Source organism: Taudactylus pleione, unplaced genomic scaffold, assembly GCF_031769625.1.
Source record: "Taudactylus pleione unplaced genomic scaffold, aTauple2 ptg000145l, whole genome shotgun sequence".
Classification (NCBI taxonomy): domain Eukaryota; kingdom Metazoa; phylum Chordata; class Amphibia; order Anura; family Myobatrachidae; genus Taudactylus; species Taudactylus pleione.
Genome location: NW_028284547.1, coordinates 686,208 through 698,524, shown reverse-complemented (window position 1 = coordinate 698,524; position 12,317 = coordinate 686,208). Strand labels below are relative to the sequence as shown.

General features: G+C 43.4%; 1 protein-coding gene across 3 annotated transcripts in view; it reads right to left on the bottom strand.

The window, feature by feature from the left end:
- Window positions 1-7,116: 7,116 nt before the first annotated feature.
- The window catches only part of DNASE2 (deoxyribonuclease 2, lysosomal), a 77,573-nt gene continuing 72,372 nt past the window's right edge, over window positions 7,117-12,317 (bottom strand). For all 3 annotated transcript variants that reach the window (XM_088473911.1, XM_088473909.1, XM_088473910.1), the window contains exons 5-7: window positions 12,097-12,258; window positions 11,821-12,018; window positions 7,117-10,206 (exon numbers count right to left, since the gene is read on the bottom strand). In XM_088473911.1, the coding sequence (XP_088330037.1) occupies window positions 9,869-10,206; window positions 11,821-12,018; window positions 12,097-12,258 (698 nt within the window). In that variant the 3' untranslated portion in view covers window positions 7,117-9,868. The remainder of the gene's footprint in view (window positions 10,207-11,820; window positions 12,019-12,096; window positions 12,259-12,317) is intronic.

The window sequence follows — 12,317 nt, the reverse complement described above, 5'->3', positions numbered from 1 at the left end:
AGTAGTATATGTGCCTGGATTACACCAGGAGAGAACAGTAGTATATGTGCCTGGGTTACACCAGGAGAGAACAGTAGTATATGTGCCTGGATTACACCAGGAGAGAACAGTAGTATATGTGCCTGGGTTATACCAGGAGAGAACAGTAGTATATGTGCCTGGGTTATACCAGGAGAGAACAGTAGTATATGTGCCTGGGTTATACCAGGAGAGAACAGTAGTATATGTGCCTGGGTTACACCAGGAGAGAACAGTAGTATATGTGCCTGGGTTACACCAGGAGAGAACAGTAGTATATGTGACAGGGTTACACCAGGAAAGAACAGCAGTATATGTGCCTGGGTTACACCAGTGGAGAGAACAATAGTATATGCACCTGGATTACACCAGGAGAGAACAGTAGTATATGTGCCTGGGTTACACCAGGAGAGAACAGTAGTATATGTGCCTGGGTTACACCAGGAGAGAACAGTAGTGTATGTGCCTGGGTTACACCAGGAGAGAACAGTAGTGTATGTGCCTGGGTTACACCAGGAGAGAACAGTAGTATATGTGACAGGGTTACACCAGGAAAGAACAGTAGTATATGTGCCTGGGTTACACCAGTGGAGAGAACAATAGTATATGCACCTGGATTACACCAGGAGAGAACAGTAGTATATGTGCCTGGGTTACACCAGGAGAGAACAGTAGTATATGTGCCTGGGTTACACCAGGAGAGAACAGTAGTATATGTGCCTGGGTTACACCAGGAGAGAACAGTAGTATATGTGCCTGGGTTACACCAGGAGAGAACAGTAGTATATGTGCCTGGGTTACACCAGGAGAGAACAGTAGTATATGTGCCTGGGTTACACCAGGAGAGAACAGGAGTATATGCGCCTGGGTTACAGCAGGAAAGAATAGTAGTATATGCACCAGGTTTACACCAGGAGAGAACAGTAGTATATGTGCTTGGGTTACACCAGGAGAGAATAGTAGTATATGTGCCTGGGTTACACCAGGAGAGAACAGTAGTATATGTGCCTGGGTTACACCGGGAGAGAACAGGAGTATATGTGCCTGGGTTACACCGGGAGAGAACAGGAGTATATGTGCCTGGGTTACACCGGGAGAGAACAGGAGTATATGTGACAGGGTTACACCAGTGGAGAGAACAATAGTATATGCACCTGGATTACACCAGGAGAGAACAGTAGTATATGTGCCTGGGTTACACCAGGAGAGAACAGTAGTATATGTGCCTGGGTTACACCAGGAGAGAACAGGAGTATATGTGCCTGGGTTACACCAGGAGAGAACAGAAGTATATGTACCTGGGTTACACCTGGAGAGAACAGTAGTATATGTGCCTGGGGTACACTAGGAGAGAACAGTAGTATATGTGCTTGGGTTACACCAGGAGAGAATAGTAGTATATGTGCCTGGGTTACACCAGGAAAGAACAGTAGTATATGTGCCTGAGTTACACCAGGAGAGAACAGTAGTATATGTGCCTGGGTTACACCAGGAGAGAACAGAAGTATATGTACCTGGGTTACACCTGGAGAGAATAGGAGTATATGTGACAGGGTTACACCAGGAAAGAACAGTAGTATATGTGCCTGGGTTACACCAGGAGAGAATAGTAGATTATGCACCAGGTTTACACTAGGTAGAACAGCTAAAATTACAGTTCACAATTCATACACGATATAGTGCACATGTCTGGACAGTGTTATCAATAACTAAAAGGTGCATTTATCATCAAAAATAAAATTAGAATAATATGCAAAGACAAAATGAAAGTATTACTATAGCCCATATCGGTACACACACCTGTCACTTTCCCCTTTAACAGATGAAATGTGTTTCGGACATCACCGATTGTGTAATCATTTTTGGCACAAATCCACAGCTGAAAAATAGAAATGCAACTTGCTGGGAGAAAAAAGTGCAAATTGAGTTTCCTGCCTACTCTAAGCGAGCTCCCTTCATGGCTACATTATATGGGTGGTATCACCAAAATATAAATACTTAATAATATCATTTATATCATACATATTTTCACTCTATGTACTGTTTTGGGTCTTACCTAGCATTTTTTAAATAGCTTGCAGTACCTTGTTTCAATCAACAGTTGAAGTTGCTAGAAATCATTGTCTCTGAATGGAAACGGGTGCACCAGTGGCGTATCTAAAATGGGTGCATAATGTGAAGTAAACACGGACCCCTCGGATAAGGAAGGTTCTGCACAGCACACAAAACAGATGGCACAGTGTGCCTGCAGCAGGATACCCCCGTCTCTTACAGGTGGCAGCATCGTTTGTGTGATACAGGGGGAGATGTACTAAGCCTTGGAAAGTGATAAGGTGGAGATAAAGAACCAACCAATCAGCTCCTGGCACTTTACAGGCTGTGTTTAAATAATGGCAGTTAGGAGCGGATTGGTTGGTACTTTACAGCACCCCACTGCTATGGCTGACAACCAGACCAAGCTGTACAAGCAACCAGCATCCCATAGGGTGTAGGCATCATTACTGTCACTTTACACGGCTCACTCACAAAGACTATGTGCCCGGCTGTGCAGGGTCTTATGTATAAACAAATACTTGATTTAATGAAAGTGGTAGTAAGGCTGGAACGTTTGTGTCAGAAATGACAGAGCTCAGGATTTACTCACTTCCTTATCCCATCTAATAATGAGTGAAATAAATCACAGCATATTGTACTTCAGCATCACAAACCAACCAGAAGGGAAACATAAAACAAAAAATGATGGTATGTCGCCACCCAATGGTTATAGCAGGTATTGCAGCATGGCTGATGAACAAAGAGTAATAGAGTTATATATAAATACATCCATACACAAAAATATACTAAGGGTGAGGTTTACCGGCAAATGTACCATGTTTGTATCTCATTCCCTGGGCTTCTAATAGGGAATTGACAAAAATATATATTCTTTCCCCGTTTTATTTGCTACACCGTATCTAAGTTAATCTACTGTGGAAGAATGTTGCTGGGTGGCGTTGGTGAGCTAACCAAAAAAAAAAGGTGGGACAACAAACCACCGCCAATGGGGATATCAATATATATATAAGCCACAGACTATAAATAATAAGTATATGATTAATTAAAGAATCATTTACCTAGGTGGATTAAGGGCTAAATATCTAACAGATGCCACTACAGACAGCAACTGCTAGACAGACCAATTATTATTATTATCATTTATTTACATGGCGCCACAAGTGTTCCGCAGCGCCTTACATAGTATATAAACAAATACGTGACCAAACACTTACAGTACAATACAGTAGAATGCAGGACAAGGACATGGAAAATATACATAGCTACATTAGCGACCACAACGCCATATGTCCCCATCCCCATTCTAGGCGAGAGTGTGTGCGACTGCACAGACATTATTATTACTGGATTGGACCTTTAACACTCTGGTTTAGTGACACTTATCGTACACGCTGACTGTCTACAATTTCAGGGTGAAAGTGACACTGTCCTGTCTAGCAGACCAATGTCATTATGCAACAAATAACGGAATCTTAATGCATATTACTCACTATTCCTTTCCCTTATTGGAAATCCCAATTTTCCTCACAAAGTGACCATATACCCCTTTACTATGTGGGATCGGGCGGGTATAATTTCAGTTAGCTCACTAATACCCCTTTTACACCAGAGCTAAAACCCGGGTTATTGCAGGGTTAACCCAGGTAGCTCCTTGGTGTAAAAGGGGACAGGGCTGGATTCCTGGGTCGAGTGACCCAGCAATCCAACCCAGGTAACTTGCAGGGTTTAACATCAGAATAATCCGTGAAACCCTGCAGTGTAAATGGCGCGATCCGGGCCACGATGACCTGGAGCGAGCCGCATCCCAGCCGATTGGCTGGCTTCAGTGGCGCTTGGAGATGATGTCATCTCGCGTCCACTTCCACTCCGGAAGAGCCGGGTCACTGCAGGTGTGAACGGCGCCGACTCGGGAACATCCTTGGTCGGTGTCGACTAAATTCCGGGTCTGATCCGGTTTGGAACCCTGTTCCAACCTCCGTGTCAGATCCGGAATTTAGTTCTAAAAGCCGTATTATTGATATAAGTTTGCACGCCCCTTTTTCCTATTATCGGGAATGTTCATCTCCCCCTGGTGGTGACTTACCCACTTACATTTGCTTAGTTTCAGGCACAGAATTATATTATTAAAACTATTTATTTCTCCTCTTAATTGGTCTAATCCAATCAAGGAGACCGAGCCTCTTGATTAGACCCAGGGGTGGGCAAAAAAGTAGCCCTCCAGCTGCTGTGGGACTAGACATCCCAGCATGCCCTGCAACAGTTTTGCTATCAAGGCATGCTAAAACTGTGACAGGGCATGCTGGGATCTGCAGTTCAACAGTATCTTGAGAGGGTGGCTTATTACTCACCCCTGGTTCTAATCCATTGGATAAGGAGTTTTTGGATAAAGTATCCTCCTTTTATAAATAGTTACGTACACCCACCCGCTCGGGGACTTATAGATGAGGCCTTGCAGGCAGCACTTTCATAATTTATCTTCTGAGGCAAATTTAAAAAAACTTTATTGAGAATCATTATAGATTTGCCGGCAATATCTTATAGAGACAATTTATAACATGTATTATACAGGATATCTGTCACCATCCTGTTGTTGTGCTATTGGCATAACTCAAGTTGCTACTTGTCCTCCATGTTCCAACGCCCCTGCTTCTCTATACTGCTGTCTATGGGAATGTCCATTAATTAAGAGTTTTTGGCTGCAGGCTAGATCCTTCACTGCATCTGAACTTTTATTGCAGGGTTAACCCGGGCAGCTCCTTGGTGTAAAAGGGGAGAGGGTTGGATTGCCGGGTCGAGTGACCCGGCAATCCAACCCAGGTAACTAGCAGGGTTTAACACGGGAGTAACCCGTGAAACCCTGCTGTGTGTACGGCGCACTCCAGGTCTTGATGACCTGCAGTGCGCCGCAAGCCGGCCGATTGGTCTGGCTTCAGTGGCGCTTGGAGATGACGTAATCTCCAAGCGTCCACTTTCACACCGGAAAAGCCGGGTCTATGCAGACCCGACTGTGGTGCGAGCGGCGCCGACTCGGTTTATTCCCGAGTGGGCGCCAGCTAAATTCCGGGTCTGATCCGGATAGGAACCCTGTTCCAACTCCGGGTCAGACCCGGAATTTTGGTGGAAAAGGGGTATACTCACCTCCCCTTGAGTCCAGGGGTTAAATTTACTAAGCTGGGGATTTGAAACCCCTGACAATCGCCGGCAGAATGAAGCACCAAACCACAGCATTTACTATTCTGTGGATTTTTTTATTGGATTATAACAGAAAGAGAGATATATCCGCACAGACTTATATTTTCAAAATCGTATAAAAAAATCCTTCCCACGTACCTCTCAATTCTTTTTTAATTCTGTTTACGGTGAAGGCGTTCTCCCAGGAATTTATTGAATCCACAACAGCACAAAAGAAGTAAGTATTCCTTGTACGGGGCACTAACATGATTCTTAAACTCTCTGTTATTAATCTATTATCTAATCATGATCTGGTGAACAAGGGATAAAGGCAACCTGCCCAATTAATAAAACATAACTTTCATTTAATATCTCTAAAATTCTAAGCAAGCGAAATATGAAACACATTAAAACTGGAATATTCTGCAAATAAATTATATATGAGGTTTCCAAAATTTGCCTTGTGTTTTTATTTATACAAACGTACAAGGAATACTTACTTACTTTTGTGCTGTCGTAGGGTGTTTGTAAATTACCGCCAATGTCCATCTGTTTTGCTATGGGTTTGTTGCATTTTTTTTTTTCCTGTGGTTTTTGGCGAAACCACCACAAGCCCCTCCCCCTCCGCATCTGTCTGGCCAAACAGCAGGCGAGGAATCACAATACACTTATAATAAGGCAGATAGCGCTGACAATTCCCTTATGGAAGAAATACAATTTTATTAATAAATCAGCGGGGGAAATTATCGTTTCATTATATAAAGAAAGTAATATTAGATTAAAAGGGCAATATTAATCGGAGTCTGAAAATGTTTCTATGATGGGGGGCTCAACATTTACTATTTCGCAGGGTCTATAAGTGTTGCCCCCTGTCATAAAGACATTTTAATATTGACAATTTAATACAATAAATATTGCTCTCCTAATACAATTAAACATTAATGTCCCCACTAATATATTCATAAAATAGTATTTCCCCCATTAAGAGAATTATAAATATTATCTGCCTCCTTATTGAATATATAAGGATTGCCCTCGTTATAAGTATATAGTGATACTTCTCCTTCTGATTGACCTGTTAGAGGAGTTCTTCTTGAGCTATCTCACCTGTCATAAGTGCCTCATTGTTTTCGGTGAGTTTTAGAGTATGGCCTCAGTGGATTTCCCCTTCGCCCCCCACTTTTTCCACGCTCAGGCGCAAATAATTTTTGTCATATTCAATATGGACTTGGGCCCTGATTCAGAGCCGGACGCAAGTGGCTGCTCGTTCGCTCCGAGCGATGTTTGCCCAACTGCGCATGCGTACGGATCGTTATACGCATGCGCGAACCACTCAGTGCGGCCGAAATTCATGTGTTCGCAAAATAGCGAATGCCTGATAATTTGAGTGACAGGATTAGGCGTATGTGGGTGGTAACAGGGGAAGGTGCTTGAAAACGGGGAGTGGAGATCCGATCGCAGGCGTGCTTAAAGGTCAAAACGGGCGTTTTATGGGTGTGCATATTTAAAACAGCAGCGTCATTGACCACGTCACTGGGTTCTTTTATAGCCAGAACTGCTCGCAATATTGTGGTAGCAAAAACCAACCCCAAGAATAGCGAGCAGTTCATACCCTGGTCGATGTACTCGATTAATCTAATAAATAGCGGACATGACGTAGGATGCGAGCGGCCAAGGGGCGTATTTTTAAAAAAAACGAACGCAAGTTTTGTTCGTTCATTAAGACCTAGAGGCGTGAACAGACCGCAAACAGCGAACGGTTCATTTGAATAGCCACCCCTTGTTTTCGAACGAACGACCGCAAATAGCGAGTGGCTCTGAATCAGGGCCTTGGTCAGTAACCGCTCTTAGTAAAGAACAAGCCGTACGCCATTATTTTTAAATACGGGAAAGTTTTATTGAAACACTCTCAGCAGAAAATCACATCTTAGATTCATTAAATTTCCCAATGAATAAATGGTGTTAATCTGGTCTTCCAGTCAATTATGAAGAATCCCCTCATTCCCACAGACCAGCCCCCCGCCACACACTTTGCTTTACCATGCACCCTTTTTGTTTTCATTCATCTTTATTACAATATGCTTATTACCCCATGTTAGATGGTTTTCTCATCTACAGACGTGTCCTCTTACACTATTGCAGCAGTCGAGCCGAGCGGCCATTCTTGACGCACCAGACACCAAGCGCATTTTTTTGCCCAAAAACGTGTCTTGGTTGCAATCGGTTGCGGAAAAGCGCTTCACGAGACTGCGCTGATTAATTTGATGTGTGACCGAGTCTGACTCTGTATATGAAGCGCCAAGATGCAGCGGCCGCGGCTTTTTTCAAATTAATCAGTGCAGTCTTGTGAAGCGGTTTCTAGCATCCGATATGCAAAAAAAAAATGCTCTGCGCAAGCAAAGCTGCACGGGACCTGGCGGCTCACTAGCGCCAGGTGTCTCGTGCCGCATGGTGTATTGAGGCTAAAGACGTATCTTTTGGTCTACCGAATACCTTTCTAAAGGTATCACTATAAGGGGGGAATTTAATTTTCACCCAAGGCTGATGGTGCCGGGTGCCCGACAGAGCAATTCAATTGTTGATCGGTTCGGACGTGCGTAAAGCCGTGAGAGCACACATTTCTGCTCTGCTCGCGAGCAGAAATGTGCGATAAGTCGGCACTTTTGGCGTCCATAGCAGGACTTTAGCCGTTTCATTGTAAACGGGAGAGCAGCACGATAAAACAATTGAATCGCCCCCTCAATGTGCTGCATAGAACTATACTCTGTCTATACTTCCCATTAATATATTTTAGTTTGTTTCCTTTGGAATGTATTTTTGTCATGTTTTGGTACAGTATATGTCTCAACAATAAAAATATTTTCCAAAATAAAAAATAAATAAAAACGGATTGATCCATTTACTACTACTGGATCAAAACTCCCCAGAAGAGCAGGTTCCAGAAGATGAAAAGCCTTGCAGTGACCTTCAGCCCCCCGTTACAGATAAAGGTGCGCGGCGTACAGAGGCGTACAATTTCCCAGAGGCTCACAGTTTCCGGTGATGAAGCTGAAGTCGGGGACGTGGAGCTGACAAATACACATGGTGATCTTTTGTCCTGTGAGGCAGCGGCACAAGACATACAGAAGACTATATAAGATGATCTATGGCTTCCCACGATCTTTCCCTGTGATCAGAATGACATGAATAGGACCAGGTCACACACTTCTGCAGCCGAAAGCAAAACCATTGCAGAGGGTTCCTATAACTGTCTTGTGGAAAGTCGTGCTCCTGTACATGAAGCAAGTCTGTACTTACAATGCAGCTGAATTGGTTTGTGAGGAAGTGGATTTACATGTCTCACACTGTACAAGGACTGAACGCTCCCAATCTATAGAAGCACCTTCTCCATTTATGAATAAAGCCATCAGAAACAAAGATTTAGGGCCTGATTCAGAGCCGGACGCAAGTGGCCAGGGGGCGTAGTTTCCCAAAAAACGAATGCAAGTTTTGTTCGCTCGTTCAGACCTAGAGGCGTGAACAGACCGCAAACAGCGAACGGTTCATTGAATAGCCACCCCTATTTTTTGGACGAGCGAGCGCAAATAGCGACCGGCTCTGAATCAGGCCCTTAGACTTGTTAGGGGATAAGGTGATGAATCAGTACCGTTTGACCTCCATGTAAGGAGTGTCCAACAAGCCAATGCAGCAGAGAAGTAGGAGGCAGGTGTGAGCAAATTGGATACCACAGGGGGGACACAAGATTGAGGATGTTACATTAACCTTGGACACAGTGGAAAAAACTTCTTTGAAAGTCAATGACAGATCCTCAGAACGTTACTCTGAATTCTTAAAGCCTACAATGGTGTCCAATGATGAAATTGTAGTACTGGATGCGGAATTCCATGACTTCGATCCTGTTGCAGAATTTGAAAGATCTGGCCAACCAATAGAAATTGTCTTGAGAATTCTGGTGCTGCTTCATTCAGAGTCTGGCCTGTCACCAGGAAACCTGAACCTGCATCTGAAGTCTAATCGTTTGCAGAGTGACTCTGAAAAACAGGTTCTGTTCTTGCCGGCAGTGTACTGATGGACAACGACTTGATCGAAGCTCTTTATGTTCTTCACAGAAGTGACTTGTTCTGTGCATCAATGTCTTGGACATGAAGAGAAAGCGGACATCCTAGGGACATTTACAGCTTCTGACGCTGCTTTTGTCATTTTCCAACGCCACAACCAGTGTGCAGACACCTCATCCTAACCTCCTGCCGTCTGATGTGGGGGCAATTGTTGAAGCTCTTTAACAGAGCCAATAAAAAATATGGATACAGCTATGCCAGGATAGATTCATTATATAAAAAAAAAAAAATGGTGGAAGAAGCACAAAAGGCTTTATCTATACATGTTGAATTGGGGAAAACTGTTGCTACTTAATACAAAAGTATGATCACACAACTGCTGGAGGACCCACAAACATATAAAGTTCAATAAGGTCACCAATGACATCAGAGGGTGCCATCACTCACCTAAGACGGTGCCGCCACCCATGGACTATCCATATTACCCGTTTTCCTGAGCTACGCTAATATAGTCATTTACATGAAACTTTTCTATTCCACTGTATTGTGCCCTTGATCCATCGATATCAGTCGCACTTGCTGTAGTTAAACACCAAGGTTTTAAAAGACTTCCAGATAATGGGGTCGGAGCTGCACACTGTGCCCCCACCCCTCTGCTCCTCCTCTGCGTCCCGGTTCATATCACCAACACAGGCCCAGCCGGTGGTGTCAGACCAGGTCACACACCACTTGGAGTGGTCAACATGTGAGGAGAAGGTGATGGAGGAGCTGAAGGAGACTTTTTGGACGTTGTACGTGTGATGTGGTAATGAACAGTTGGATGAGAGGATGCCCCTGGAATTCAACCAAAACTGAACACACAGGTCTGACTTCAGCACCTCGGACACCCATCCAGAGTACAGGTCTGTGGGGAAAACAGACATTAGCAACAACAACCACTTGAAAACAAATCTGCATTATATAAGATTCATAGAGTTTACATATAAATACACTAACCCAGCTCCTGAGTATCATATTACCTCTGTAATATCTTATTAACCCTAACCCAGCTCCCGAACAGCCTATTACATTAGCCTAACTCCTGGGTGTCTTATTACCTATGTAACATCTTACCAACAGTAACCCGGCTCCTGGGTGTATTATTACCCCTGTAATATCTTACTACAGTAACCCAGCTCCTGTAACATCTCATTATAATAACCCAGCTCCTGAGTATCTTATTAGCCCTGTAACATCTTATTACAGTAACCCAGCTCCTAAGTGTGATATTACCTCTGTAACATCTTATTACAGTAACCCAGCTCCTGAGTGTCTTATTACTCCTGTAACCTTATTACAGTAACCCAGCTCCTGAGTGTCTTATTACCCCTGTAACCTTATTACAGTAACCCAGCTCCTGAATGTCTTATTACTCCTGTAACCTTATTACAGTAACCCAGCTCCTGAGTGTCTTATTACCTCTGTAACATCTTATTACAGTAACCCAGCTCCTGAGTGTCTTATTACTCCTGTAACCTTATTACAGTAACCCAGCTCCTGAATGTCTTATTACCCCTGTAACATCTTATTACAGTAACCCAGCTCCTGAGTGTCTTATTACACCTGTAACATCTTATTACAGTAACCCAGCTCCTGAGTGTCTTATTACACCTGCAAAATCTTATTACAGTAACCCAGCTCCTGAGTGTCTTATTACACCTGCAACATCTTATTACAGTAACCCAGCTCCTGAGTGTATTATTACACCTGCAACATCTTATTGCAGTAACCCAGCTCCTGAGTGTCTTATTAGTCCTGTACACATCTTATTACAGTAACCCAGCTCCTGAGTGTCTAATTACCCCTGTAACATCTTATTACAGTAACCCTGCTCCTGAGTGTCTTATTACCCCTGTAACATCTTATTACAGTAACCCTGCTCCTGAGTGTCTTATTACCCCTATAACATCTTATTAGTAACCCAGCTCCTGAGTGTCTTATTACCCCTATAACATCTTATTACAGTAACCCAGCTCCTGAGTGTCTTATTACCCCTATAACATCTTATTACAGTAACCCTGCTCCTGCGTGTTTTATTACCCCTGTAACATCTTATTACAGTAACCCTGCTCCTGAGTGTCTTATTAGCCCTGTAACATGTTCTTAATAGAAATGTGAGGGTTCGGTTTTACTCGGTTCTTTTCGCCACATTAGCGCAAGTCCGGATTAGTTCGGATTTCTCTTATTGGCTATCCAAAACACGTGATAGCCAATAAGATAAATCCAGACTTGCGCTAATGTGGAGAAAAGAACCAAGTAAAACCAAAACCGCACATCTCTAGTTATTACAGTAACTCAGCTTCCGTATTACTCTAGTAACCCAGCAGAGAAGGTCGTGAGTGCTATATTACAACTATAACACTGAATTACCTTAACCCAGCCCTAATTGTTTATGCAATATCTGACACAGTGCCCCTGCTCCTGAATACAGTATAATCTCTGTAACATCTCTTATTATGGACTTATTACAGTATCTTACCATCTCCAAAACGTGCGTGCTTGGCGAAACTCGTGAACTGTTTGCCACCAGCTGAGGTGAGGGTGACTTGCCGGTTCCAGGGTGGCGCGGTAACTTCCTTCCTCATTGCTGCGGACTTCAGGTCATGAAGGTCATCAGAGAAGGAGTTGGGAATAGAGGAGTTATATGGCGTGATGGTGTTATACAGAAGTTGTTTGCCTAAGAGAGATAAACATGTAACTGTTAATAATTACTGCCCTAGATTAACCACCCATATTCCTCTCCCCCACTCCTTACCGATATCTATAAACTGTGTATACGGGTAAGTGACGCAGATAAAAGACTGTCCATTGTGAAACGCGTTGGTCGGCCAATCGTACTGAAGATTACTAGCAGGGGGGAAATGGGGAGTGCTGTGTACAAGCCAGAACCCTGTATCTTTGTCCAGGAGAACCACACCTGATGAAGAGAGGATGACATATAAATTTCAGACATACTAGTATTCATATATCATCTAA